Raw genomic sequence first — 26,563 nt, forward strand, 5'->3', positions numbered from 1 at the left:
CACTCTTGTATTTTATGTACAGTCAACATGACACAGAACGATACATTCGTTGGACCTGTGGTACAGCTAGCGCTGTGATTGTCTACCAAACTGAGACCCTGCGCCACCTTGGCCCGCCACCGGATAAACTGATCTAACTGGACGATTTGAATAATATTATGTGTTAATTTGGACTTCTATTATAGTTTGCTTTTCTTCTCTTTCGCAATCTCAAGCCTCAACGGCTGAGAATCGGCGACAAGTTTTCACAATCATATTCTCGAGTCCTAGATCATAGACGACAGGGGAAGACAGGCCTTTCTCCTCCTAATCATTGTACATACTACTGTGAGTACACTATCTGGTCTTTCAACAACATTATAGGCAGTAACATGGTCGATGTAGATGACCCACGCGGACCTGGTGACTTCCACCCTTGACATGGTAATAACGAAAATTTTAATCTCCTTCATGCGCATAATTGGACTTACAAACACAATGGCACAGGAAGTTTTTTCGATGGATGTGGACACTTTACATCCCAATGTTGAGGAAAGCCTGTACCGCTTGCGCGTAGGCAGTCAAGTGAAATACATCACCATCGAACCGGGAACATTCCCTAGTGATTTTTTGCCCTTTCCTATGGACCTCCTCCCCCTCCTCCCACATCTGCCGCCAGGTAATTGGGTTGAGGCGCGAGTGGCGCGAGACTCTAATGGCAATCCCACTGCGCAGCCCACGAACACCACACTACCAGAAGTGCGCGAGCAGTGGCATTTCAACAGAGTGGATGCCCTTTCACTACCCCTCGTTCAAATCATGACCCCACGTGTTCGGGTGGTCCAGTACGCTTCGAGGCCGGTGGTGGCCAAGATTACCAGGTTTGATTTTGAGATCCCGCGGATGGAAAGAGAAACTGCGGCGTATCGAGCGATCAAAGGGTGTGGCGTGGGCCCAGAATTCCTTGGGCACATCGTCGAAGGGGACAGGGTGATAGGGTTCTTAATAGAACAATTGCACGGACGACCGGCTGGTCCGGAAGACTTGCAGGGATGTCGCGATGTGCTGCAGCGCCTGCATGAGCTAAACATCATTCATGGGGATCCGAACAAACACAACTTCGTCGTGGCGTCGGACGGAACTGTCACATTAATCGACTTCGAGAATGCGATGCTGTGCAGGAGTGCTGAGCAGAAGGATGAGGAGCTCGCTACTTTGCCTGCCCAGCTGAGTGAGACAACAGGACGAGGTGGCGTGGCTCTGACACACTTAGCCTACTGAACGTATTCTTCGGCTTTTCAAGTGTGTAGTGGAAAACATTCGTCAAGTTAACCAACGCCGATGAAAGATATATAGCACTGTTGATAAAATTACAGCTGTGCCTAAATCCCTTGCAAGCGATCCTGCATGATATGACAACGCAGACACCACAGCAGGAGTGCCTGTATGCGCATGTGAGTCCGTTGCAGATGAGCTCGCATTCAAATGACTAAGAAATACATAGTCAAAGGTGTAGACACGAGTCACACAACGAAACCGAAACCGCGAACGCGTCTATAGGAGGTGACGTGCCACACGAGTTTTCTCTCGTGCGCTGGCCATACGCTACGGAACCTGCAACAAAGTCGGAAGATAAGCTGGCACAAGTCATATCTCAGCAACTGTCCTCTCGAATATCTCACCAGAAAATACTCAATAGTAATACTGAAACACTGACGAGACAATTTTATTTGACTTCACCTTCACAACACACGTATTGTAGGAATGATAACATTTAGCTTACACTTATACTGGCTAGCTTTGGCTGTTCTGCATGCAGCCTTCGCGTTAGTAACGCCATGAAGAGGATGTCAAAAGATTGAGGTACCTTCATGCACTGACGCATTTGTAGAGGAGCAGTGTCTTTCACGAGATGATTCTCGCAATAGTTTCCTGCCTGGCTCAACGGTTCCCTAGCGTACGAGGAACAACGGACGTTTGTACCTTGGCGTGCTTCGCATTGGACAAACTTTGAGTCCTTCTGGCATCCACAGGCATGTGGCGTGTAAAACATCGTACACACTGTGAGCAATCATTACTGTCAATCAAAAAGAAGAGACAGAGTGCACCGAACCACTGGTACTCACTGGTTGTTTGTTTCGGTTGGGCGGTCAAGTTACTGAGCTGATGGTAGCGCTGGAGTGGGCTCTGCTAAATGCGTGCGCTGGACTCTACAACGAAGTGATGCCTTGCTACTGCTGCCGGGACTCTACCTGCCTGCGCTCCAAACACCGCCAAAAAACCTCCATGACCTAACCTCCTCCCTAGGGGTCCCCCGCTCCAGCGCTGCTGACAATACCAAGCTTTTTTCTTTTTCAAATTGGAAGAATGATCCTGTGGGCGCTGACGGGATGTTTAAAAATCAGCTGCAGCCTGCGGATAATCGATAGCTTCTTATCAATCACTGATCTAAGAATCAGACATAATCAGACGGTGTCAGACAGACAGATAGAAGAAAGAAGATGGTGGTTCCATCAGATGATTCGTGAAACATCTTTCAGGGTAAACCTATTCAACCTCCATCAAGCCAAACTCCATTCAGGTTGTTCGCGTCTTTACCGAGTTCCCTTCCTTGTCTAGAAGAAAGTAAGGGTTCCTTGTGTCCCTGATCTGTCGCGCGTCCAGTGTGACTGATCCACTGAAATGAGATACGCCACCGGATAAATGGATTTCACTGACTTTGGTTATTCATCACACATGCAGGACCACTTGACCCCTGCGTTCGTTAATGTTCAATGCACTGTTGAAAGCATATCGAAGTGGCTTGGCTCGAAGAACTGCATTGAATTGGCATCAAGCTTTCGCCAGTCTAGCACATTGATCTGACGATGGTCTCCCCCGAGTTGCCAGTGGTGCCACATGGTGCCACATGGTGCGCACCTGCCAAGCTCGGAATACTCACCTCATTCGTGGCAGAGGCTCGCAGCTACCCTATCCTCTCGTCCGACTGACGCCAGCTAGCATACGATAATCACCTATAAGAGTGGCATGATCTGTATGCAATACCACAGGTTATGGCTCGCATCTGACCCGTGCCGGGAGTATAGTCCACTCTCTCAAAAGCACGAGTTTATCGGGCCATTTTCTGTGCACCGACAGTCTGTTCAGACCAGACCAATTCTCGAGCAGACGGTGCAGTTAGCAGTATAACAAGGCTTACGACCGTCTTGCTACGCCTGTAGTATTCTTAAAACAATCAATGGATGATCTTGTTCGTCATGCCCAATCAAAATGCACTTACACAACAGGTTGAGTGGCACAGCTAAATTCAGGCGCAGGCCATTTCTACATCGTCTATCCAGGACCCAGGACATGTCCTTGACATTCTGGTTCCATATTTATGGTGTCTCTGCACAGTATAACAGACGGCAAAGTTCTGCTCTATCATCTTTTTACACGTTGCAAAGCTCCATTATTCCACCACGATATCCCTCTATCTTAACAGATCAGGTTCCGGAGCGTTCTCCCAGGTCAAAACGGCTAGGGCTCACTCATTTATGAAGTATTTTGTATACATCTCGCTCTCTTCCTTGGGATCCTTGCAGAAACTGGAACTGTCCTTTCGCCAGTGACTCGTTTCTGGTAGGTATCTAGAGATGGGGTCTTCAGTTGTCGATGAAATGATGAAGTCTGGCCTATCACATCTCGCGCGAAGTGACCATTCCTGTGATAACATCTATCTCCTGCCACCATTTTCCGCTTTTCGACTTCGGGTAGTTTAAAGATCACGACATAGCGGGTTCGAGCGTTCGGAGACGACGACTAGAATAAGCACAAAAGCGGTTGGGCACGTTCAATCTTTCCTTGAAAGATAGCTAACTCGCTCGAGAAGGCTTTGTCTGCTGGGGCCAATCGTCAGTCCGTCCACGCTGGATATTACAAAGTTAACAAGCCACCATCGAGGTCGGCTTGCTGACAGCACAAGAGGTCTCGCCTGCTCGGGAGTTTTGCTCGTAAGAACGAGTGATGGATTCCATATTGGTGAAGTCCATCGCTGCAGTAACCAATACGATTATAACACCGGTAATGGCCCTTGAAGAAAGGGGAGCGTTTTCGATCGATACTCCACTTCCGGACGGCGAGGGAATGATCGGCGGATCTGAGGACAGGATTACTCTGGGATGGCATGTGCATGCAAATCCAAAAAAAATTGGACACGGATGCATGTGGCAGTATCAAAGGACGATCAATGGGTTGTCGTTACTGGTGGAACTTACATTTGTGGCCCAATTATTAATATATTCCGAGCTGCAAGTAGTTGACGTATAGCCAAGTCGTTCAGCAATGACGACTAATTCAATGCCAGCATCATATCTGTTGTGCATCACTGGTGCACTCATGCTGATGGTACGTTGGATATTACTGAAAAGGCCGAACTTTCAGAAATGGATCGGATAACGACATTACGGCCGACACAGTAAGATGACTGGCGTTCAACACAACGGAGTGTATTGGGTGCTGGAGCAGGTATACAGTACTTAATGATGTACGGCAGCTGTGTGATCGTATAAAGGAGCAATAGTAGGCTGTAGAAGGATGTGTCAGGACAATGGCACAAAGGCGAAAGATGCAACATACAGGTATATTGCGTTCCCTGCATGAGTTTTGGCCTCAACAAAAGACGAATACAAAAATTTCACCACATACCACTTTGTTCCTCCTGGCATGGTAGGAGCTATGTGAAATAAGCTTTTTTAGAGGAGGTGATGTGATGGAAACGCGGAAACTCACGGATGTAAGGGTCGGGATGCAACTTGCTTGCGAGACTCGCCTCTGCCTTCTCAAGAATCTGGGCGAGGGCTCTCGGCTCAGTCACGTCACTGATACATGCAAGCACCATCTGCTAGTTAGACCAGAGTGACAACCGCATTCACGTCTACTACTGACCGGTTTCTCTCGAACTCAGCTCTAATCATCATTGCACGACCACGCCAGATATCTCTGCGAACAACCCAGTCCAGTTCATTTTTCAACATACGGCGGTAGAGTGACTTGACATAGAGCCTGTGAGCCGACGAGAATGAGGTAGACATTGTAGTTGGTGATGAGGGAAGTGAGACCTAACTGGAATAAACATCAAATTCTTAGGATAACCTAAAATAATTCATTTATAATAATCAAGTTTTTACAGGAATGTTTTTTAAGCTGTACACCGGACGTGAAGCAGTCATAAAACGGTCACGATGGACCCGCATTCAAGACTCTCCCAGTTCAATCAAAGAGCACCAAAGACTGGACCATTTTCACCCTCCGTACGATTCGAGCCAACCCAAAAAGTCACCTTAGACAAGTACACTAAAGCCTACTCATCATCCATGCCATCGGACTCGCCACTGTTTACCTCTCGCCCTATCGCGACGAATTCGCGGGTGAAGCAGGATGAACAATTCAAAAAGGACATGTTTCTCGCATATGTGAATAAGGCCATACGCGAGAAGCTCAATGTGAGTATGTGGTATATCACTTGATCGCGTGCTGATCGTCGTGCGCAGGGGCATAGCAAAGACTTTGATGACCTTGTTGACCAGTTTAGTCCGAACAAATCCACGCTTGCGCCTACCGTGCCATCTCTGCAGCTTCGTATCTGGCTTTCTGCACTCTCACATGTCCTTTCTCGCCTCGAGAGGCGTCACGCGCCACTGGTAGAGGCAATTGTCCGCCTACCATGGTCTACTATGGATGCTGTCTTCGTTAAATCGTATATCGTATTTATCGGCATGCTCATAAGTGCGCGCCCAGAATATCTATCACTTGTTCTGAACAGAATCGCGATGGGTTTCACATATCGTGAGTTATTACCATCTTGAAAGATATTCAAGCAGTTTTAATGCGTCACTCGCAGAATCTGGTCTTCTCGCTGTCGCCTCAAACTTAGAGGGCTCCACCCCCTTAACACGACGTGTGATCTATGATCGACAACATACTCTTCTCGAACATCTCTTAAACCTTGTACCAACCCTCCCATCATCTCTAGCCCCTCTCCTTGTACGAAACTTCCCTCACAAGCGTCAGCCACAAGCTGCACATGTAGCTTACATACGAAATCTGCTGCGTATAACCGAGTATTGTGGTGAACTTTCAGAGAGGGTCCTAGGCCTTATAGTGGATCGTGCTTTGATGGTTGATGTGAGTGCGCTCTTTTTTCTGTGCGATTGGATCCTAATTGATTTAATTGCACGTAGGTAGAGATTCAAGTAGAGCTCGAAGAGCTTGAAGACGCCGAACCTACAGATGGCGAACTTTTTGAATTTGATCCGTTTGATACCATAATAGGGCAAGAGGGTGACTCTTCTGATGATGAGGATGTTGACGATAGTCTGAGTGATTTATCGTCTGATGCATCGTCAGACAGTGATGCTGAAGATACCCCCATGGACACCAGACACGTTCATGATATGGTCTCGAAACTTGATGCTATCCTCAAGCTTGTATTTGACCACTTCAACAAACTACATTCGTCCATACTTACCGTCGTACCTTCGTCTCCCTCCATTCATCCAACAACTACGCACGATCGCGACCCGCAATCGCACGAGCCACATACCCTCCTCGCAATCCAATTTCACACTCTCCTAGCCATCTTCGATAGATCTATCCTCCGCACTTTCAAGTCCCGATATACCCAATTTCTCCTTTTCTGGTATGCTTCCCTTCACCCCGAGTTCTCAGACCTTTTCCTGGGACTACTTGTTGACAAAGCCCTTTTCGGAAGCGCAAGTGCGAGTAGCGTGGAACGTGCGGCAGCAAGCAGTTATATCGGGAGCTTTGTCTCGCGTGCACAGTTTATTGATCGTGAGGGCGCACGGAGGGCTGTTAAAGTCCTATGCGCGTTTCTCGGAGCGCACTTAGATGCTGTCGAGGCTGGCAATGCTGCTAGCAATAATCACAGCGTTTTTTATGCGATTGTCCAGTCTGTATTTCTGGTATTTTGCTTCCGTTGGCGCGACTTACAGGAGGAACCGGACGAACAAGAGGTGGGACGGAAGATATGGATAAGCGAGCTAGGAGTCGTACAGAGAGTTATCACATCTGATCTCAACCCTCTCAAGGTTTGCTAGCCGTCATTTTTGGAAAGATTCTTTGGCTAATTGCTGCAAAATAGGTCTGCTCTCAGAATGTCGTACATCAATTTGCTCGCATCGCACAAGCAACTGATTTCACATACTGCTTCTCCATTCTGGAAGCAAACAAACGAGCACCGTACCCTGTATTTGCCGGTGTGGCACCCGGTAGCACTCGCCCGGAGGACTTGCATACTTTTTTCCCTTTCGATCCCTTCAAACTGCCCCGCTCAGGCGAGTACATACAAGGCGTGTATCGAGAGTGGGCAGCGGTGGCTATTGACGATGAAGAAGAAGAAGAGGATGAAGATGATCTGATAGAGGAGGACCCAACATTCGATGAATGGGAACGACAAGGCGGCTCGTGCATACCGATCACTGCCTCGAAACGGGGAGAGTCAGACGACGATGGGTTGGGCGCGTCCTTTGGTGGAATGAGCATCAGTCCAGCTCGGACAAGGACGGTTGCAATGGCAATTTCCGTCTCGTAATTGCTGGCTGCCGTCTTCATTCAACAGGTTCCCATCCACCACTCACTATGCCTCCCAGAACTCCAAATTATGCTATTACGAACACCAACGATAAGAAATCAGACGACGGACTTGGTTAGAAGATAATATTAAAGAACATGTTTCGTAGGCCTTTCCAGAGCTCATGTCGCCTACTGCGGCGCTTCTGCTTTGTACCCCCCACCGCGTCAGTATGCTACAAACGAGGTTATCAGGAGGAACGAGGTGATGACAATAACTGGTTTCATACCTCAACTGGGACGTCCTGCGCCAAAACCTCCTCAATCTCCTTATTAATATTTTGCGTCTCTTCAAGAGTTCCCCACGCATCTTCTTCGATTCTCCGTCGTTTCCTATTCGTTTCCTCAAACCGTGCGCGTTCTTCTTCGGCTGCCTGCAGCGCTGCATCCACAGCCACTCTCCAGTTCTCAATTCCTTCAATCCGTGCTCGAGCGAGGTACACCTGTGCATACCCCCGTTCGTCCTTCTTGAGCTGTCTGCCTTTCGGTTGCTCAGTTTCTGTGCTATTAACATCGGGAGGCTCTGGCGTGGCATCATGATGAGTTGCGTCTCCACCGGACATGATATGGTAGAGATGGCTTAGCGCGAATATATGTGCCGTAGTGAGGTCGTGAGGTCGTAAAGAGGTGGATAAGGGGAATGCGGACGTTTTCCAAAGGTACAAGGATGATGAAGGAAAGAAACATGTGGGGAAAGGCAGGCACTTCCGGTTGCCGAGGTCAACGTAACGTGCCTCGAGGCGTCCGTTATATTACGCTTCGCAGTGACGTAGATGTGCTCACTTTTTAATACCAAGCGAGCGCTTCAGATGTTATTGTCATGTCTATTAGGGAAAATTACCAGTATTTGATACCAATATACCACATATGTCGTGTGCGGGTTTATAATGCAACAGCTGAACAACGCAGTCTAAAGGTACCGAAAGGTGGACTATTATGATACAATAACTGGTACGTTCGCATAGTGCTGAATGATATTTGTTGTGTCAAACGGAATCTCCGAGTCTCGCTGGGTAATTTTGGATGCCCAGCATCGTCCCCTCCAGGGCTCGGCTCTCTTTGGAAGCTCTGGCGAGAGGGTGTACAGAACGAAGGTAAAGTCGGATAGATCGTTGAGGTGTATTAGACGCATCGTGTTGTTACCTTGCGTGATAAACGGGGTCACATTCAGTGCTCCCTTTTCCTGTGGCAGACGTTAAGTTATTTGTTTTCTGAAGGTAGCATCCACGAATAACACCATACCAATTCATAGGGAAGCCAGGACCGCCCATTGGCGCTTTCAACGTTCAATTGTACCACAAGGGTGCCTTTAGCAGGCCAATCCTCTCCCACACTCCTGATTTTGTCAAGGGTGGTATCCAGGCTGTCACCTTCCTGAAGCTCATCATGGGGATCCTTGCGGAAACAAGAAAGTTGCACGGTAAATGAAACATTGGAGGAACTAAGATTTCTCGTGAGGAAAGGCTAAGTTAGAATCGCAAAGTCTTGCGTACCTGCTCGACGAAGCTGCGGGAATAATGCGATCTCCGACCGCAAAATCAATGGTAAGTATACCTGGTCGAGTAAGACCCTGGCGCCCGAACCAGGTTCCGGGCATAGATAGGGTTGGAATTTTCAGTGACGACGAAGGATAGGAGTCGGTAGACGAGCATGTTGCTATATTCTGAGGATCTGCGGGAGACGGTCCTGAGTGATGTGCTAAAGATATCGCCATCACGACGTCTTCTACAGGAACTGACGATGGTGGAGTCATCTGATGTGGAACAGAGGCAGGTGCCGATGCTTGAACATTTGCCGAGTTTGGGTCGTGCGATGATGGAGCCTCGTCATGTTCCATGATCTGTTTGACTAGAAGTGTGATATCCTTGACAGAGCGATGTCTAGAATCCTGGACGGGTGAGAAAGCCTTGTGGTCAATTGGCAAATCTACTAATGTAGCTTCGCTATCCTTCCGTGACCCGATAGATAACGCGTCTGAATCTAGCCAAACACGCGTAGTCCGAGTGGATTCACCGTGTTTCTCCATGCCGTGTTTTAAGTCCTCCTTGTTGATGTGTGGATCAACAGCGCCAACTTGAGGGTTCTTCGGTGGGTGCAAGGCACTGAGGGCGTCAATTTGAAGTTTCATATCTCCAGCTTGCTGTAGAAACTCGCGGCAACGATCATCGGTGAGCATAGCTGCACACGCTGTGACGTCGAGAGCTGTCGAAGAGTCTTGAGATTTGGCAGACATAAGAAGAACAGGCGCTAGCAGTTGCCTGCACCTCTCTACAACAGATGCAGATCCACCATTGTGTGTAGTTATTGACTCCGGTAGGGGTTCGCGTAGCATGTCAAGACCTGTGGTCAACAGGCTAATCACCCCAGCTTCGAATGCAGATGGTAACAATCTACCGCTGGACCTTTCCGCTAGGAGAGTCTGAAACGGAAAGTTGAGGGTAATCCTTGTTGGTCGTAGTTCCGTATACTGCTAGGAGTTCAATTGGTTGGCGTAAGTAACGCAAGTATCGTGACCGAATTTTTTAATTTGCCAGTAACCGAAGGCTGAGATCCGGTAACGTAATTGTATACCGTTGAGACCCGTGTTCCAGGGCCCATTCACTTTCTTCTTCAGATGCGTAACTCCACACGCCCTAACAACGAGGAGGATTGCAGGCTTAAGGTGTGTGGTCCAGACGATCGCGTATAATGGTTGTACTTTAACACCTTCCTCTTGATGAAGGCACCTGGGGGGCTATTGTCGTCTCGGTCGACTGCGATTTCCTGCTGATGATGATCTACGCTGAGCGCTCGCAGAATTGACTTTTTGATGGAGCTTGAAGCTGATATGATTGTGTTAGATGAAATGTCACCCCGTGTATCTCACAATGATAGCTGATGCATGTCGCACCCACCACATATCATGCTAACGTGCCTAATGTATACACTTTTGGGCATAACAATCATTCAATGTGATTTCGTAACTCATTCCCTACTTCCATGCACAGGACGTCCTCCCTTAAGCTTCATCATGCATCAGGTTCCTGACTTCGTTGCCTTCTGGTCACCCTTCACGCACTTTTATCCATGTGGAGCAACCCATAGCCCTGGGTTAGCCGCGTTCAGTCGTTCTCTTGGTCTGCACGTGGGACAATATAAGATGCCTCAAATTATATTGCATGGTTATTCTTCGTTCTCATCTTGAAATACACAGGACTTGCTCTGAGTAGCGCTTTTAGCTGATTATTCTTTCCAAACCATACGCGTATCAGTAAGTTTTCTCAGCTCAAGATAGGAGCATTATACGACGTCATCATTAACAGGGTTACGCATTACCATCGTTGTGCAAACTCGGAGATGGGAGGTCTATTGAGTGCTCTATTCAAGGATATATTTTGGAGGTCCAAAGATAGATTTCGGGGTCTGACCAAAGATGGATTTTGGCCCGGGAGTCTGTCCAAAGATAGATGTTTGAGTCTACTCAAAGATTGCAGTCGACTCATCGTCAGGATAGACGGGCTCCTGGAAGCAGAGGCGGCTCTTGAGCAAGCCAGAAACGAGACTGATGCTGCCAAAGCAGAGATTGCCGAGCTCATCAGGTCGAATCAAGAAACGCAGGAAAGGGCTATGGCAGCTCAGCAGGCCGCTGAGCAAGCTGCGGCAGCTTCACAGGATCAGGCCCGTAAGGAAATGGAGGCGATGGGCCAGGCTGCAAAGGCTGCCAATGATGCCCGCTTACTGGCAGAAGCTGCTGCCCATACCGCTAATGAACAAACGAAGCAGAAGGCAGCGGAAGCAGAGGAGGAGCGTAAGCGAACTGCCGCTGTACAAGAGCAAGCCAAACGAGACGCCCAGGCTACCCAGGAGCAAGCCGAGAGACTACAAGAAGCTGCCGATGAGGAGAGGAGGAGGGCAACTGCCGTCCAGAAGGCGGCCAACGCGTCGAAGAAAGTGGCAGAAGAGCAAGTAAAGACGGCCAATGCTGCCAAGGAGGAGGCTGAACGCAAGTTGAAAGAAGGCATTCAACCTGTGGCGACTCCCTCTCCTGAAGAAGTTAGCGCCGCCAAGCGGAAAGTTCAATATCGCGAGGACCTTTTTCACTTTGCAGTAGCCGGGGTAGCAGGAGCAGGGAAATCATCTCTCATCAATGCCTTTTGCGGTTTACGCAATAAGGACCTCAGATCTGCTGCCACTGGTGTCACCGAGACAACGCTAGCCATGGCTAGAATCCCTCACCCCGATGCGGAATATCCTCTTGTCTGGTACGATATCCCAGGTGCAGGCACGCTCAAAATCTCGGACTGGCAGTACTTCAATGCCCAAGGAGTCTACGTCTTTGACTGCATCATCATCCTGTTCGACAATCGCTTCACCATGACCGACATCGCCATCCTCACTAACTGCAGGCGTTTCAGGATCCCCACGTATATCGTGCGCTCTAAGGCAGATCAACACATTTCTAATATCGTGGACGATATGGTGAACGACAGCGATGACGATGACGGTGATGAGAGCGAGGATAAGAAGAAGAAGCTTTACCAGGCTGCACGGCAACAGTTCATTCAGCAGACGCGTAAGAGCGTGAAAGACAACCTTGAGGATGCGAACATTCCGGACCAAAAGGTTTACATCGTTTCAAATAAAACGATGATCGGTGTCGTGAAGAGCAAGCAGGCAGTGAAGGTCATCGACGAGATCGAGTTGTTGAACGACTTGATCCAAGAAACCCAGACCAGGCGAGCACGTCGTGATGCCGAGGTGGACATTATTATGAATGAGAAGTGGTGGCTGATGATAGAGATCTTTAAGTCGTTATATTGCTTCCTTCGGGCTCTTTCCAATCCTGATGTTGATCCGTTCTCGCCATGACCATACCACTTGTGACCGATCTTGACCGCAGATTTGCACATACAGTACCTTCTTCCTATGTTTCTTCCTCTGTGCTGATATTATTACTCCTCCGCATGTTCTTACTACCGCTTACTAATGACTAGCAGGACTCGAAACTCAGCTGGAGGCCCTTCAAGATCAGTGAACGGATGAGCATATGAAAACATCATATCATGGAAGTTCGTTCTAGGTTTGATGGTCAGAGATTTGCCAGTAACCAAAGGAGCTCAGGAGATCCGGTAATGTGATTGTATGCCGGCGTTGTGTTCCAGGATCCGACGAGCCCTTCCTCATTCAAGTCCATTCGTTTAATCAAACCTCCTTCTTCAGATGGTAACTCCATACGCCCTAACAACGAGGAGGATTGCGGGCTTAAGGTATGTGGTCCAGATGATCGAGTATAATGGTTGTACTTTAACATTCGGATCTTGAAGGCACTTGGGGACTATTATCGTCTCGGTCGACTGTGTAATGTTTCAGATGAAACCTAGCCTGAGTAGTGTTCTAACTATAGTACACCCTCCTGCAGCGCGGCCTCCTATCAGGATCATCAACGATTCATCGTGGCCATTCAGGATACACTATACCTTCTCTGCGACAGTCGCAAACTTCATCGATACCTGGCTATCCTTCACAGAGCACCCATCAGGTGACAGTGCTCTCTTTGGTGCCTGGCAGTATTCTGTTCACGCATTAAGTCCTTTTTAATGTCTTTTTGTTCTTCACTACTATAGTACTCCTATTATTAATTTATGTCCACCGCGGCCCCGCCCGGTACTGCATATCAGTATGCTACTACAATATCTTGCAGATATCTGATAGGTAGACTACAGACAGGGCAGTATCTATCTGGTAGTGAATCTGACGGACGGACGGACGTTGTACTGACAACCCAACATTGCGGTCAATAGCTGATACATATCACACACACCACATACCATGTTAACGTGTTTAATTTCCATGTACATTTTGGTCATATACAATCATTCAATGTGATCTCGTAACTCATTCCCTACTTTCATGCACAGAACGTCCTCCGTTCATCTAATTCCGTTCTATGACTTCATTGCCTTCAGGTCACACTTCACGCGAACCCATAACCCTGGGTTAGCCGCATTCCGTCGTTCTCTTGGTCTGCACGCGGGACAATATAAAACGGATTCTATGGTCTAAGATCGGTTATTCGTTCTCGATTGAAATCCACAAAACTTACTCTAAGCACTACTATTAGCTGATTTTCTTTTCAAAACCTACGCATATCAGTAAGTTTTCTCGGCTCAAGAGATGGGAGCATCATGCGACCTCGTTATTAACAGGGCCACGCATTACCATTGTCGAACAGATGGGATCTTATGCAAGTCGACCAGAGGAGCCCAATCTATCCCTCGAGGAGATGGAAGTGCGCCAGGACGCAGAGGCAGCTGCTGCGCATTTCCAGAAGGATGCTGAGGCTGCCAGAGAGGAAATCGCCGAGCTCAACAGGTTGAATCAAAAATTACAGGAAGAGGCCAAGACAGCTTTTCAAGCTGCGGCGGCCACAAAGGATCAGGTCCGAAAGGAGATGGAAGCAATGGCCAAAGCCGAACGTGCGGCCAATGAAGCTCGCTTACGAGCGGAAGCTGCTGCTCGTACTGCCAGTGAAGAAGCAAAACGGAGAGCAGTTGAAGCAGAGGAGGAGCGTAAGCGAACAGCCGCTGTCCAAGAACAAGCCAAACGAGATGTCCAGGCTGCCCAAGAGCAGGCCAAGAGACTGCAGGAGACTGTTGATGAGGAGAGGAGGGCAACTGCCGTCCAGGAGGCAGCCAATGCTGCTAAGGAGGAGGTGATCACCGAGCTCCGCAGGTTGAATCAAAAATTACAGGAAAAGGTTATGGCAGCTCAGCTGGCCGCTTTGCAAGCTGCGGCAGCCTCGCAGGAGCAGGCCCATAGAGAGATAATGGCGATGGTCCAGGCCGAACGTGCCGCCAATACAGCTTGCTTACTGGCAGAAGCTGCTGCTCGTGCCGCTGTTGAAGAAGCCAAACAAAAAGCAGCTGAAGCAGAGGAAGAGCGTAAGCGAACTGCCGCTCTACAAGAGCAAGCCAAACGGGACGCCCAGGCTGCCCAGGAGCAGGCCAGGAAACTACGTGAGGCTGCCGACGAGGAGAAGAGGAAGGCGACTGCCGTCCAGGAGGCGGCCAACGCGTCGAAGAAAGTGGCAGAAGAGCAAGTAAAGGCGGCTAATGCTGCCAAGGAGGAGGCTGAACGCAAGTTGAAAGAAAGCATTGAGGCTGTGGTGACCCTCACGCCCGAAGAACAGGCCAGACGAGACGCCCAGGCTGCCCAGGAGCAGGCCAGGAAGGCACTGCAGGAATCGTGCCATCATCAGTAGACTGAGGAAATCCTGAGAAACCGCATCAGTATAATTCTGTTGGGCGAAGTTCCAAATCAACATGTGCACATGTTTAAATTTGCCTGATTGCGAAATTGCGAAAATAGTTGAACTTGTGCCTCAGAAACGTCCTTCGAAGTCAACTCGAAGTACTAGTAGGACCCTTCTGGGACATCAATGCATCACCTCCAAGCGGAGTTTAAACTTTGCTCGATGTTTTGAATGGCCAATCAATCCCACCAACGCGCCCCCCGCCGTCTAACATCTCACTAGAATGCTGCATGTTCATGTTCTACCTCAACTCCTCCCGCCACTCTCCTTACCCACACATCACCTTACCCGCCCCTCTCCTTACCCCCTTATGTATGTGAGGCTGGATGATGTCATCCTTGAGGAGGCTCCTGGCTAGCACATCACAAGAACCGGCCCAGATCAATATATTACATAGCAACGAGCTCACTGTGTTACTGCATGGTCACAAAAAGACTCTCAACGTCCATGGAAGTAAGTCCTTGGTGCCGCTGCAGACAGTGAACAAGTGCGAGAAACAGTGACGGACACAGAAACATTTATACCCTGGTTGGAGGTGCCGATGGGCCTACCGATGTTCTGGAATTTGTCCCAGACCGGCCATTTCAGAGATGCCCTCAGTAAGCATTATCGTTCGTATCCGTGGAGCACTTCAGCATACCAGCACGCGGCCACGCACACTGAGTCTCCCTAGATTTAAAAGTTCGCATACTTGTCTTGCACCGATGCGCACATTCCGTCGTAAGCATCTGTCATTTACTTGATGTCAAGAAACTTATCTACAAAGCTATCCGGCTGATTTGGACTGCCAGTATTGCATCTCAAAATACAAATCATGGGCATCGTGGCAGTCATCGCAACCTCATTATCGATGACGTTACCTTTCTTACTGTCATCCTTCGCCGAAATCCCACTGTGTACTGGACGAGCTACAGCGGGAATTTCATGCACACCGTGTTGCGTATCCGCACATACACTTCCCGGCACCTACTTCCAAGATAGCTTCGGGCCCAGAAACGCTGATATTCGGTGATGAAGCTGCGAAAGATGAAAGGACATAGATTCGTCCATCGGAGCCGATGTTCGAAAATTGATCCCAAACCTCATCGTTCACATTCCTAACCCTTAACTCTTTCCATAGAATACCGCATATGTGCGTGAATATAATATAATCGTCTCTCACTTAAAAATGGAATCACTTGATTACAAGGGTTGGGTCTGCTGACTCGGAGGGTTAGGAACGACGAGCATACATTCGTCGTTCATCTGATCAGATCTGGTAATTCATTCCCAACTTTCATGCGCAGAACTTCTTCCATTCGATTCCACAACTTCGTTGCCTCCAGGTCACGCTTCATGCAATCCTCCGGATGGAGAACAACCCATAGCCCTGGGTAATCTATGATCAGCGCTTGGTTGCATTCAGTCGTTCTCTTGGCCTGCATGCGGCACAATATGAAACGCCTCAAGGCAGACATTATATTCTATAGTCTAAGATCGGCTCTTCGTTCCTACAGGACTTACTCTGAACAACGTTGTCAGCCGATTTTTCTTTTCAAAGCATACGCACACCAGTAAGTTTTCTCAGCTCGAGAGATGAGAGCATCATGCGACGTGACTATTAACAGGGCCACGCATTACCATTGTTGAGCAAACTCAGAGATGTGTTTTACGGAGCCAGACGAGCCCAATCCAGCCTTCGAGGAGATAGAAAAGCGCCAAAAGGCAGAGGCTGAGGCAGAGCAAGCCCGACAGGATGCCAAGGCTGCTGAAGAACGGATCGCTGAGCTCAACAGGTTGAATCAAAAAATACAGGAAGAGGCTAGGGCGGCTGAGCAAGCCGCTAAGGAAGCCGCGGCAGCCTCAGAGGCTCAGGCCCGTAGGGAAAGGGAGGCTCAGGCCGAGGCCAAACGTGCTGCCGACGAAGCTCGCTCACAGGCGGAAGCTGCTGCTCGTACCGCCAGTGAGGAAGCAAAAAAGCAAGCGGCGCAAGCAGAGGAGGAGCGTAAGCGAACTGCCGCTGTACAAGAGCAAGCCAGACGAGACGCCCAGGCTGCCCAGGAGCGGGCCAAGAAACTACAGGAGGCTGCTGATGAGGAGAAGAGGAAAGCGGCTGCCGCCCAGGAGGCGGCCAACGCGTCGAAGAAAGTGGCAGAAGAGCAAGTAAAGGTAGCCAATGCTGCCAAGGAGGAGGCTGAACGCAAGTTGAAAGAAGGCATTCAACCTGTATTGACTCCCACACCTGAAGAAGTTAGCGCTGCCAAGCGGAGAGTGCAATATCGCGAGAACCTGTTCCACATCGCAATAGCCGGGGTGGCAGGAGGAGGGAAATCATCTCTCATCAATGCCTTCCGCGGTTTGCGTAATAAGGGCATCGGAGCTGCTGCCACTGGCGTCACCGAGACAACGCTAGTCATGGCTAGATACCCTCACCCTAATGCAGAATATCCTCTTGTCTTGTACGATTTCCCGGGCGCTGGCACGCTCAAAATCCCAGACTGGCAGTACTTCAACGACCAGGGACTTTATGTCTTTGACAGCATCATCGTCTTGTTCGACAACCGATTCACCATGACCGACATCGCCATCCTCACGAACTGCAGGCGTTTCAAGATCCCCACGTATATCGTGCGCTCTAAGGCAGATCAGCACATCCGTAACATTATGGAAGATATGGGGTATGACAGCGACGATGATAGCAGCAAGGTCAAGAAGCTTCACCAGGCTGCACGGCAGCAGTTCATTCAGCAGACGCGCCAGAGCGTGAAAGACAACCTGCAGGATGCCAATATACCTGACCAACGAGTTTATATCGTTTCGAATAAAACGATGCTCGATGTCGCGTCGAATACAACGATCTTTGATGTTCTGGCGAGAAAGCGGCCAAAGACTATCGACGAGATTGAGTTGTTGAGCGACTTGATCCGAGAAGCCCAGATCAGGCGAGGACACCGTGATACTGAGGCGGCGACTATTATGAATGAGGAGTTAGTGGGCGATGATACAGTTCTTCCTTCGGACTCTTACTGATACTTGTCCGTTCTCGATATGATCATACCGTTCGTGACCGAGCTTGATTCCAGACTTGCAGATTCGGTTCTTCCTATGTTTCTTTCTCTGTGCTGATGTTGTTACTTCTCCACATGTTATTACTGCTTGCGAGTGACTGACTTCCATCCGACTGAATACTTAGAATTACAAAGGATTTGCAATTGATATTTCTAGTAGAAACCTAGATCTACAGGACGAAAGGTATCGGATTCTGATGCGACGCGATCCAGTATCTGCGACATCGTGGGATGAATATGTGAACGTGACCTCGTAAGGGTATTAGTGATGGCGTCGAGCGTCCATTCTGGGTTTGTACCACGAGGGTGCCTTTTGGCAGGCTCAAGGTATCCAGGCTGTCACCTTCCTGAAGCTCATCATGGGGATCCTTGCGGAAACAAGAAAGTTGCACGGTAAATGGAACATTGGGAGAACTAGGATTTCTCGTAAGGAAAGGCTAAGTTAGAACTGCAAAGTCTTGCGTACCTGCTCGACGAAGCTGCGGGAATAATGCAATCTCCGACCGCAAAATCAATGGTAAGTATACCTGGTCGAGTGAGACCCTGGCGCCTGAACCAGGTTCCGGGCATAGAGAGGTTGGAATTTTCAGTGACGACGAAGGATAGGAGTCGGTAGACGAGCATGTTGCTATATTCTGAGGATCTGCGGGAGACGGTCCTGAGTGGTGTGCTAAAGATATCGCCATCACGACGTCTTCTACAGGAAGTGACGATGATGGCACCATCTGATGTGGAACAGAGGCAGGTGCCGATGCTTGAACATTTGCCGAGTTTGGGTCGTGCGATGATAGAGCCTCGTCATGTTCTATGATCTGTTTGACTAGAAGTGTGACGTCCTTGACAGAGCAATATTGTCTAGAATCCTGAACGGGTGAGAAGGCCTTGTGGTCAATTGGCAAATCTACCAATGTAGCTTCACTATCCTTCCGTGACCCGATAGATAACGTGTCTGAATCTAGCCAAACACGCGTAGTCCGAGTGGATTCACCGTGTTTCTCCATGCCGTGTTTTAAGTCCTCCTTGTTGATGTGTGGATCAACAGCGCCAACTCGGGGGTTCTTCGGTGGGTGCAAGGCAAGGGCATCAATTTGAATTTTCATATCTCCAGCTTGCTGTAGAAACTTGCGGCAACAATCATCGGTGAGCATGGCTGCACACGCTGTGATGTCGATAGTTGTCGAAGAGTCTCGAGATTTGGCAGACATAAGAAGAACAGGCGCTAGCAGTTGCCTGCACCTCTCTACAACAGATGCAGATCCACCATTGTGGTTGTTGACTCCGGTAGGTGTTCGCGTAGCATGTCAAATCCTGTGATGACTAGTCAACAGGCTAATCACCCTAGCTTCAGATGCAAACGCTGGACCTTTCAGCCAGGAGTCTGGGACGGAAAGTTGAGGGTGATCCTTGTTGGTCGTAGTTTCGTATACCGAGTTCAATTGGTTGGCATAACATAAGTATCGTGACCGAATTTTTTAATTTGCCAGTAACCGAAGGACTTATTCAAGTCCATTCGTTTACATAACCAAACTAGTGTAGGGGGCAGAAAGGAATTCCCTCGTGGCAATTGGCAAAATGGCACAACGGCAATTGGCAGAATGGCAGAAGCCGGCAAAAATAAATTTGACTACTACAGTGAGGCTACACCTTCTGATGTCAAAAGGGCATCAATACTCCACCCTGTGCTCGATTGGTTTGCTCAGGTGTGACAGGGAGGTCTACATACCCAAGAAGATTCTTTCGTTTTCGCGATTCCACGGTAGTCTGACCCTGAAACTCCGAAAGACTGGAAGTTTCCGCAATAGATGGGGATAGAAGGTCTTGATTGCCTTTCTTTGTAGTGAGATAGCCACGAACATCTGCGCGGGTGCGATCAGGGGCTTTGGGGCATGTTTTTTGGTCAATTAAGTGTTTGAGGTGGTTGTCATCACGGCCCTCGATGGATGCTGAGCAGTAGTTACATTTGAAAAAGTAGCGGTTCGAGTTGTTTTCGACTTTTTCCACGGGAACAAAGTGGTCGGACACGATTTTCCGGACAGGACGGCCCTTAGGCTTTTGGGACATTGTAATCACCAACTTACACACCGAGATACATTCAAATCTATGTCAAATTCTTATTGTTTGTTCGTAGGTACAAACATAGTTCTGCCGAGTTCTGCCAACTGCCCTCGACCTACTGCCGGCAATTGCCACTGGCAGAAATATTTTATTCTGCCAACAACACTACAGAGCCCTACTCAATTCCATTTTATTTTCTAGCAAGTGAGTGTATCAATCTACGCTGAGTGCTCGCAGAATTGATTTTTTGGAATGATGGAGCTTGAATGTGTTAGATGAAACCTAGCCTCAGCGGCGGTGTTCTAACTATAATACACCCTCCTGCAGCGCCTCCTATCAGGATCATCGACGATTCATTGTGGCCATCTAGGGTGCACTATATCTCCTCTGCGACAGTCGCAAACCTCATCGATATATGGTTATCCTTCACGAAACACCCATCAGTCGCAAACCTGATTGATATCTACTCATGCTCTCGGCAGTATTTCGCCCACTTATCAAAATGTCATACGTTAAAAATTGCCACATATCGTGGGCCCTTTGTCTTAATCGTGAGGTACACATACATTCGTCGTTCAATCTGATCAGATCTGGTAACTTACTCTCAACTTTCATGCACAGAACTTCTTCCATTCCATTCCACGACTTCATTGCCTCCAAGTCACACTTCGTGCAATCCTCCGGATGTGGGACAACCCATAGCCCTGCGTAATTTATGATCAGCGCTTGGCCGCATTCAGTCGTCTGCATGCGGGACAATATAAAACGCCTCAAGGCAAACATTATATGTTTAAGACTCGGATCGGCTCTTCGTCCCTTCAGGACTTACTCTGAACAGCGCTATTAGCCAAGTTTTCATTCCAAAGCATACGCATACTAGTAAGTTTTGTTAGCTCAAGAGATGAGAGCATCATTTGACGTCACCATTAACAGGGCCACGCATTTCTATAGTTGAGCAAACTCAGGGATGGGATGTTCCAAGCGGCCAAAAGGGCCCAATCCAGTAGACGAGGAGATCAAAAAGCGCCGGGACGCAGAGGCAGCTGCTGAGCAAGCCCGAAAGGACGTTAAGGCTGCCGAAAAACGGATCGCTGAGCTCAACAACGTGAACGAAAAACAACAGGAAAAGACTAAGGCGGCTGAGCGGGCCACTGAGGAAGCTAAGGCGGCTGAACAGGCTCGGGGCCGTGAGGCAAGGGAGGCGATGGCCGACGCCAAACGTGCTTCAGACGAAGCTTGCTCGCGGGCGGAAGCTGCCGCTCGTACCGCCAACGAGGAATCAAGAAAGTTAGCAGCGCAGGCAATGGAGGAGCTTAGGCGAACTGCTGCTATACAAGAGCAAGCCAGACGGGACGCCCAGGCTGCCCAGGAGCAGGTCAAGAAACTACAGGAGGCTGCCGATGAGGAGAAGAGGAAGGCGACTGCCGCCCAGGAGGCGGCCAACGCGTCGAAGAAAGCGGCAGACGCGGCCAATGCTGCCAAGGAGGAGGCTGAACGCAAGTTGAAAGAAGGCATTCAACCTGTGGTGACTCCCACACCTGAAGAAGTTCGCGCAGCCAAGCAGAGAGTACAATATCGCGAGGACCTTTTCCATATCGCAATAGCCGGTGTGGCAGGAGGAGGGAAATCATCTCTTATCAATGCCTTCCGCGGTTTGCGTAATAAGGACATTGGAGCTGCTGCCACTGGCGTCACCGAGACAACGCTAGTCATGGCTAGATACCCTCATCCCAATGCAGAATATCCTCTTGTCTTGTACGATTTCCCGGGCGCTGGCACGCTCAAAATCCCAGACTGGCAGTACTTCAACGACCAAGGACTTTATGTTTTTGACAGCATCATCGTCTTGTTCGACAATCGCTTCACCATGACCGACATCGCCATCCTCACGAACTGCAGGCGTTTCAAGATCCCCACGTATATCGTGCGTTCTAAGGCAGATCAGCACATCCGCAACATTATGGAAGATATGGGGTATGATAGCGATGGTGATAGCAGCCAGGTCAACAGGCTTTACCAGGCTGCACGGCAGCAGTTCATTCAGCAGACGCGCCAGACCGTGAAAGACAACCTGCGGGATGCCAATATACCTGAGCAAAGGGTTTACATCGTTTCGCACAAAACGATGCTCGATGTCGCGTTGAACACAACAATATTCGATGTTCTGGCGAGAAGGCAGCCGAAGACCATCGACGAGATTGAGTTGTTGAGCGACTTGATCCGAGAAGCCCAGATCAGGCGAGGACGCCGTGACTGAGGCGCTACTATTACGAATGAGTTGTCGGTGGTGATACAGTTCTTCTTCCTTCGGACTCTTACTGATACTTCTCTGTTCTTGACATGATCATACCGTTCGTGACCGAGCTTGATTCCAGACGTGCAGATTTGGTTCTTTCTACGTTTCTTCCTCTGTGCTGATGTTGTTACTTCTCCTCATGTTCTTACTGCTTGCGCGCGACTGATTTCCATCCGACTGAATACAAAGGATTTGCAATTGAGATTTCTAGTAGAAACCTAGATCTACAGCACGAAAGGTATCGCATTCTGATGGCAACGCGATCCAGTGCCTCCGACATCGTGGGATGAATCTGACCTCGTGCAGATCAAGGGAATCAGTGCGAGTGTCCATTGATCGATCTGGGATAGGGGTTGGTTGGAAATGCCCCTCTTCGTTATGACCTAGCACAGCACCCATTCTGAATCAACACCATTAGATTCAATTTTCGAAGCACAGCATATACATTTCAGTAAGCTTCTTCAGCTCGAGAGATGGAAGCCATCGTATGACATGACAATTAACAGGATTCTTTATCAATCAAGAATGGGAGCGACTCCATCCCTCATCGAAAGAGAAGCACGTCTACACGCAGAAGCCGTGGCTGAGCAGGCTCGGAAGGATGTAGAACTTGCGCAGGCTGCGTTAATAAAGGTAATCCAGGCCAATCAAAAATCACAGCAAAAGGCTGCGGAGGCCCAGCTCGCCGCACAGGCGCAGGTGTATAAGGAGATGGTAGCGACGTTGCAGGCTGAGCGGGCTGCTAGGGAAGCCGTGCAGGCACAATCTCACAAGGAAATGATAGCGGTGGTCCAGGCGGAATGTGCTGCTATTCAAAAACGAGCGAACATGGACATTCAGTCTGCTCAGGAGCATGTCGAGAAATTAGAAGAGAGGGATGCAACTGCTGACCAGGAGGCGACCGACGCATTAAAGAAAGTGGCAGAAGAGCGAGTTAAGATGGCTAATGCTGCCAAGGAGGAGGCTGAACGGAATTTGAAAGTAGGCATTTAACCTGTGGTGACTCCTACACCTGTAGAAATCAGCGCCGCCAGGCAGAGAGTACAGTATCACGAGGACCTTTTCCACATCGCGGTAACCGGGGTGGCAGGAGGAGGGAAATCATCTCTCATCAATGCCTTCCGTGGTTTGCGTAATAAGGACACCGGATCTGCTGCTACTGGTGTCACCGAGACAATGCTGGTCACGGCCAGATACGCCAGCCCCCACATGGAACAAGCATATGCCTGGTACGACAGCCCGGGCGCAGGCCCACTCAAAATCCCAGACTGGCAGTATTTCACTGCCCAAGAACTTTATGTCTTTGATGGCATCATCGTGCTATTCGACAATCACTTCACCATGACCGACATAGCCATCCTCGCGAACTGTCGGCGTTTCGAGATCCCCACGTATATCGTGCGCTCCAAGGCAGATCAGCACATCCGTAACATCATGAACGATATGGGGTACTACAGCGGCGATGATGAGAGTGAGGACCGGAAGAAGACGCTTTGCCAGGCTGCACGGGAGCAGTTCATTCAACAGACGCGCCAGAGCGTGAAAGACAACCTGGAAAGTGCCAATATGCCTGATCAAAGGGTTTACATCGTCTCGAATAAAACGATGCTCGATGTCGTGAATGAAAAGCAGCCGGAGAACATCATCCACGAGATTGAGCTGTTGAGCGACTTGGAATGGTCAAGGACTGGCCCGGGTGAAGAATATGTTTAGTGTTGTTGGCAGAATAAAATATTTCTGATACAGCGAGGTCGCTCGTGTCCAAATTGAGGATATTGCCCGTCTTAAAGACCGTAAACGCCTCACCTATCTGCTTGATGGCTGGGAGGATAAGATTCGAAGGAGTTTATATGGCTCTATGGTTGCCGAAGTGAACCAGCACCCTGTCGTGCTCAGTCTCGAAGACATGACGGGACATCGAAGTTCTGCAGACAAGTTACTCGAGGTCTCCGTGAAAGCCTTAGAACGAATGGAGATTGGTGATGGACATAACATCATTGCTGCGACAACGGACAATCCAACTGTGATGCAATCTTTCCGACGAAAATTTCAAGCGAAGTTCTACTGGGTCATTGTAAGTTCAAGTTCAATGCTCTGGAATTGTTGACTGGAGCGAGTTGGAGAGGGTGGAACGAGGTATCACACCAACCGGCTTCGTTGAGGAGATTGATGTACTTAATCGAGGCTCAGGGAGTGCATCAGGGTGGAGTATTGATGCCCTTTTGACATCAGAAGGTGTAGCCTCACTGTAGTAGTCAAATTTATTTTTGCCGGCTTCTGCCATTCTGCCAATTGCCGTTGTGCCATTTTGCCAATTGCCACGAGGGAATTCCTTTCTGCCCCCTACACTAAATATGTTGCAGTAGGCTGTTGAGGGGAGGCGTTCACACAATTTCCAAATTTGTCTAGTTCATCAGAATTCATTTGATTTGAACTTGGGATCCATGTTTTCAGCTACATTCTTCTATGCACAGACGCGCCTTACACGCCGGACTACCGTGTTCGCGGTAGTTGATAGGAGACGCTGTGTGCTTCGAAAGAAGTTACTCTCATGATCGTCGTCAGACGTTTTCAAGCAATATGACAAGGCCTGTGCACTAGGGTTCGTATTCTCTTCATTCACTTCACCGCCACTGTTACCCTTGTCGGACCCTCGAGGCTGCTGTACGTATGTGATATTTAAGTCAGCCGAGACTCCCCAGACACCCCAGACTCTCAAACGGCATTCTCATAGACCTACATTGTCAATCAATTCAGGTCAGTAATCGGCTCCGACTCAATTTAACTTTGTCACAATCCATGTTTGTTAACGTCCTGTTAGTGCCACAGACCAACCGACGAAATCTTCATCTACAACCCTCATAGTTCTAATCATGGGCGGGGGACACTCACGCCACGAGCCAGACTGGGGAGCAATCCGTGCACAACAAGAAGCTGAAGCTCGCGCTCGCGCCGCAGCTGAGGCTGCTCGTCAAGAAGCAGAACGTGCCGCTCAGGCAGCCCGTGCAGAGGCCGAATGGCTCATGCGCGAGGCGGAAGAAGCACGAAGGCGCTTTGAGGCACAACAAGCAGAGGCAGCTAGAAGAGCGCAAGCTGCTTATGAAGAGGCCCAACGACAGCGCCGCGAGAGAGAGCAAGCCGAGCAGGCAGCACGTGCTGCTCGCGAGGCCGCAGAAGCATGGGCTCGCGAAGAAAGAGAGCGTGCCGAACGACTGGCGCGAGAGGCTGAAGAAGAGAGATGCAGACAACAAGCTGCCCAAGAAGCTGCTAGGCAAGCTGCCATTGCTGCCCAGCAAGAACACGAACGGCAACAGAGAGCCAGGGAAGAGGAAAACAGGAGACTCCAAGCCGAGAGGGAAGCAGCTGAGCGCGCCGCACAACGAGCTGCTGAAGAAGCCAGGCAAGCTCAAGCTGCGAGAGAGGAAGCCGAGAAACAATTGCGAGATGGCACCCGACCTGTGGTCACGCCTACCCCTGAAGAATATTCTGCTTTCAGAGCCAAGATGCAGCATACCGAGGGTTTCTTCCATGTTGCTGTCAGTGGGATTGCCGGTAGCGGCAAGTCGTCACTGGTAAACGCGTTCCGGGGCAAGCATAATATGGATCTTGATGCTGCCGCGGTTGGCGTGAACGAGACCACTCTCGTGGTGGCCAGATACCCAGACCCAAACCCATCCAGCCGCTTCGTCTGGTACGATGTTCCCGGAGCGGGTACCTTGAAAGTCCCCGATTGGAAATACTTCAATGATCAGGGGCTCTTCGTCTTCGACTGTATCATCGTCGTGGTCAACAACCGTTTCACTGCCACTGACGTCGCTATCCTTTCCAACGCTGGGCGCTTTGGCATTCCCGCTTTCATCGTCCGCTCTAAAGCGGATCAGCACATCAGGAACCTCATGAAAGATATAGGCTATAACAGTGACGATGAAGGCGGAAACAAGGCTAGTTACTTTGCGCGGGCGCGTGACCAATACGTGGCAGAAAGTATCCGTAGCATCAGGACTAACCTCCAAGAGGCGAACATACCTGATCAACCGGTATATCTCGTGTCGAACGTTGCTCTACAAGCAACTGTTACTGGCAAGACACCGAAGAAGATGCTGGACGAGGTCAAACTGCTCACAGATTTGGCGAGCACGGCTCAGCGACACGTATAGGTGTTATGATACGATTTAGACTCGGTTTGGATCTGCAGATGTTTTCTACTTTCTGTCGTATGAATCCGTAATATACATGCTCTCAGTCTTTGTGTATTTCAGTCGTGGC

General features: G+C 49.3%; 14 protein-coding genes across 14 annotated transcripts; 11 read left to right on the forward strand and 3 right to left on the reverse strand.

Annotated features, from left to right (window-relative positions):
* The first annotated feature begins 120 nt into the window (after positions 1 to 120).
* On the forward strand, positions 121 to 1,752 carry HD556DRAFT_1320998 (uncharacterized protein). Its single transcript, XM_041301326.1, has 4 exons — positions 121 to 327; positions 385 to 423; positions 487 to 1,433; positions 1,484 to 1,752. The coding sequence occupies exons 2-3, from the start codon at positions 385 to 387 to the stop codon at positions 1,258 to 1,260; spliced, it is 813 nt and encodes a 270-aa protein (XP_041166760.1). The 5' UTR covers positions 121 to 327; the 3' UTR covers positions 1,261 to 1,433; positions 1,484 to 1,752.
* A 2,744-nt stretch (positions 1,753 to 4,496) lies between these two features.
* On the reverse strand, positions 4,497 to 5,051 carry HD556DRAFT_1302804 (NDUFB9, NADH-ubiquinone oxidoreductase; the record flags this gene model as incomplete). The annotated part of the gene is made up of 5 exons (XM_041299543.1): positions 4,497 to 4,544; positions 4,597 to 4,612; positions 4,666 to 4,693; positions 4,750 to 4,838; positions 4,906 to 5,051. 5 exons carry the CDS (start codon positions 5,049 to 5,051, stop codon positions 4,497 to 4,499), a joined length of 327 nt encoding a protein of 108 aa, XP_041166761.1.
* Positions 5,052 to 5,153: 102 nt separating this feature from the next.
* Positions 5,154 to 7,608, forward strand: HD556DRAFT_304954 (RNA polymerase I-specific transcription initiation factor RRN3). The gene is made up of 5 exons (XM_041310214.1): positions 5,154 to 5,462; positions 5,511 to 5,805; positions 5,861 to 6,144; positions 6,201 to 7,067; positions 7,121 to 7,608. The coding sequence occupies exons 1-5, from the start codon at positions 5,202 to 5,204 to the stop codon at positions 7,568 to 7,570; spliced, it is 2,157 nt and encodes a 718-aa protein (XP_041166762.1). The 5' UTR covers positions 5,154 to 5,201; the 3' UTR covers positions 7,571 to 7,608.
* Positions 7,609 to 8,467: 859 nt separating this feature from the next.
* On the reverse strand, positions 8,468 to 10,226 carry HD556DRAFT_1321011 (uncharacterized protein). The gene is made up of 3 exons (XM_041301327.1): positions 9,102 to 10,226; positions 8,851 to 9,049; positions 8,468 to 8,791 (listed from the first exon to the last, which is right to left on the reverse strand). Exons 1-3 carry the CDS (start codon positions 9,938 to 9,940, stop codon positions 8,543 to 8,545), a joined length of 1,287 nt encoding a protein of 428 aa, XP_041166763.1. The 5' UTR covers positions 9,941 to 10,226; the 3' UTR covers positions 8,468 to 8,542.
* A 718-nt stretch (positions 10,227 to 10,944) lies between these two features.
* HD556DRAFT_1436266 (interferon-inducible GTPase-domain-containing protein) lies at positions 10,945 to 12,456 on the forward strand (the record flags this gene model as incomplete). Its single annotated transcript, XM_041305541.1, has 1 exon — positions 10,945 to 12,456. One exon carries the CDS (start codon positions 10,945 to 10,947, stop codon positions 12,454 to 12,456), a length of 1,512 nt encoding a protein of 503 aa, XP_041166764.1.
* Positions 12,457 to 13,819: 1,363 nt separating this feature from the next.
* Positions 13,820 to 14,848, forward strand: HD556DRAFT_1436267 (uncharacterized protein; the record flags this gene model as incomplete). Its single annotated transcript, XM_041305542.1, has 1 exon — positions 13,820 to 14,848. The coding sequence occupies one exon, from the start codon at positions 13,820 to 13,822 to the stop codon at positions 14,846 to 14,848; it is 1,029 nt and encodes a 342-aa protein (XP_041166765.1).
* Positions 14,849 to 15,065: 217 nt separating this feature from the next.
* Positions 15,066 to 16,035, forward strand: HD556DRAFT_1321020 (uncharacterized protein). The gene is made up of 3 exons (XM_041301328.1): positions 15,066 to 15,352; positions 15,412 to 15,619; positions 15,691 to 16,035. The coding sequence occupies exons 1-3, from the start codon at positions 15,320 to 15,322 to the stop codon at positions 15,909 to 15,911; spliced, it is 462 nt and encodes a 153-aa protein (XP_041166766.1). The 5' UTR covers positions 15,066 to 15,319; the 3' UTR covers positions 15,912 to 16,035.
* Positions 16,036 to 16,540: 505 nt separating this feature from the next.
* On the forward strand, positions 16,541 to 18,019 carry HD556DRAFT_1468233 (interferon-inducible GTPase-domain-containing protein; the record flags this gene model as incomplete). Its single annotated transcript, XM_041308401.1, has 1 exon — positions 16,541 to 18,019. The coding sequence occupies one exon, from the start codon at positions 16,541 to 16,543 to the stop codon at positions 17,906 to 17,908; it is 1,368 nt and encodes a 455-aa protein (XP_041166767.1). The 3' UTR covers positions 17,909 to 18,019.
* A 364-nt stretch (positions 18,020 to 18,383) lies between these two features.
* HD556DRAFT_1436269 (uncharacterized protein) lies at positions 18,384 to 19,151 on the reverse strand (the record flags this gene model as incomplete). Its single annotated transcript, XM_041305543.1, has 1 exon — positions 18,384 to 19,151. One exon carries the CDS (start codon positions 19,149 to 19,151, stop codon positions 18,384 to 18,386), a length of 768 nt encoding a protein of 255 aa, XP_041166768.1.
* Positions 19,152 to 20,814: 1,663 nt separating this feature from the next.
* On the forward strand, positions 20,815 to 22,350 carry HD556DRAFT_305075 (interferon-inducible GTPase-domain-containing protein). Its single transcript, XM_041310215.1, has 2 exons — positions 20,815 to 20,880; positions 20,935 to 22,350. The coding sequence occupies exon 2, from the start codon at positions 20,969 to 20,971 to the stop codon at positions 22,256 to 22,258; it is 1,290 nt and encodes a 429-aa protein (XP_041166769.1). The 5' UTR covers positions 20,815 to 20,880; positions 20,935 to 20,968; the 3' UTR covers positions 22,259 to 22,350.
* A 350-nt stretch (positions 22,351 to 22,700) lies between these two features.
* HD556DRAFT_1321025 (uncharacterized protein) lies at positions 22,701 to 23,356 on the forward strand. Its single transcript, XM_041301329.1, has one exon. It carries the CDS (start codon positions 22,790 to 22,792, stop codon positions 23,288 to 23,290), a length of 501 nt encoding a protein of 166 aa, XP_041166770.1. The 5' UTR covers positions 22,701 to 22,789; the 3' UTR covers positions 23,291 to 23,356.
* Positions 23,357 to 23,382: 26 nt separating this feature from the next.
* On the forward strand, positions 23,383 to 24,057 carry HD556DRAFT_305097 (uncharacterized protein). Its single transcript, XM_041310216.1, has one exon. It carries the CDS (start codon positions 23,474 to 23,476, stop codon positions 24,008 to 24,010), a length of 537 nt encoding a protein of 178 aa, XP_041166771.1. The 5' UTR covers positions 23,383 to 23,473; the 3' UTR covers positions 24,011 to 24,057.
* Positions 23,952 to 24,522, forward strand: HD556DRAFT_1321029 (uncharacterized protein). The gene has a single exon (XM_041301330.1). The coding sequence runs from the start codon at positions 24,156 to 24,158 to the stop codon at positions 24,402 to 24,404; it is 249 nt and encodes an 82-aa protein (XP_041166772.1). The 5' UTR covers positions 23,952 to 24,155; the 3' UTR covers positions 24,405 to 24,522.
* Positions 24,523 to 25,170: 648 nt separating this feature from the next.
* HD556DRAFT_1302812 (interferon-inducible GTPase-domain-containing protein) lies at positions 25,171 to 26,454 on the forward strand (the record flags this gene model as incomplete). Its single annotated transcript, XM_041299544.1, has 1 exon — positions 25,171 to 26,454. One exon carries the CDS (start codon positions 25,171 to 25,173, stop codon positions 26,452 to 26,454), a length of 1,284 nt encoding a protein of 427 aa, XP_041166773.1.
* Between the last annotated feature and the right edge of the window lie 109 nt (positions 26,455 to 26,563).

The sequence above is a fragment of the Suillus plorans genome (genome assembly GCF_016647745.1).
Source record: "Suillus plorans strain S12 chromosome Unknown HD556scaffold_2, whole genome shotgun sequence".
In the NCBI taxonomy this organism is placed as follows: domain Eukaryota; kingdom Fungi; phylum Basidiomycota; class Agaricomycetes; order Boletales; family Suillaceae; genus Suillus; species Suillus plorans.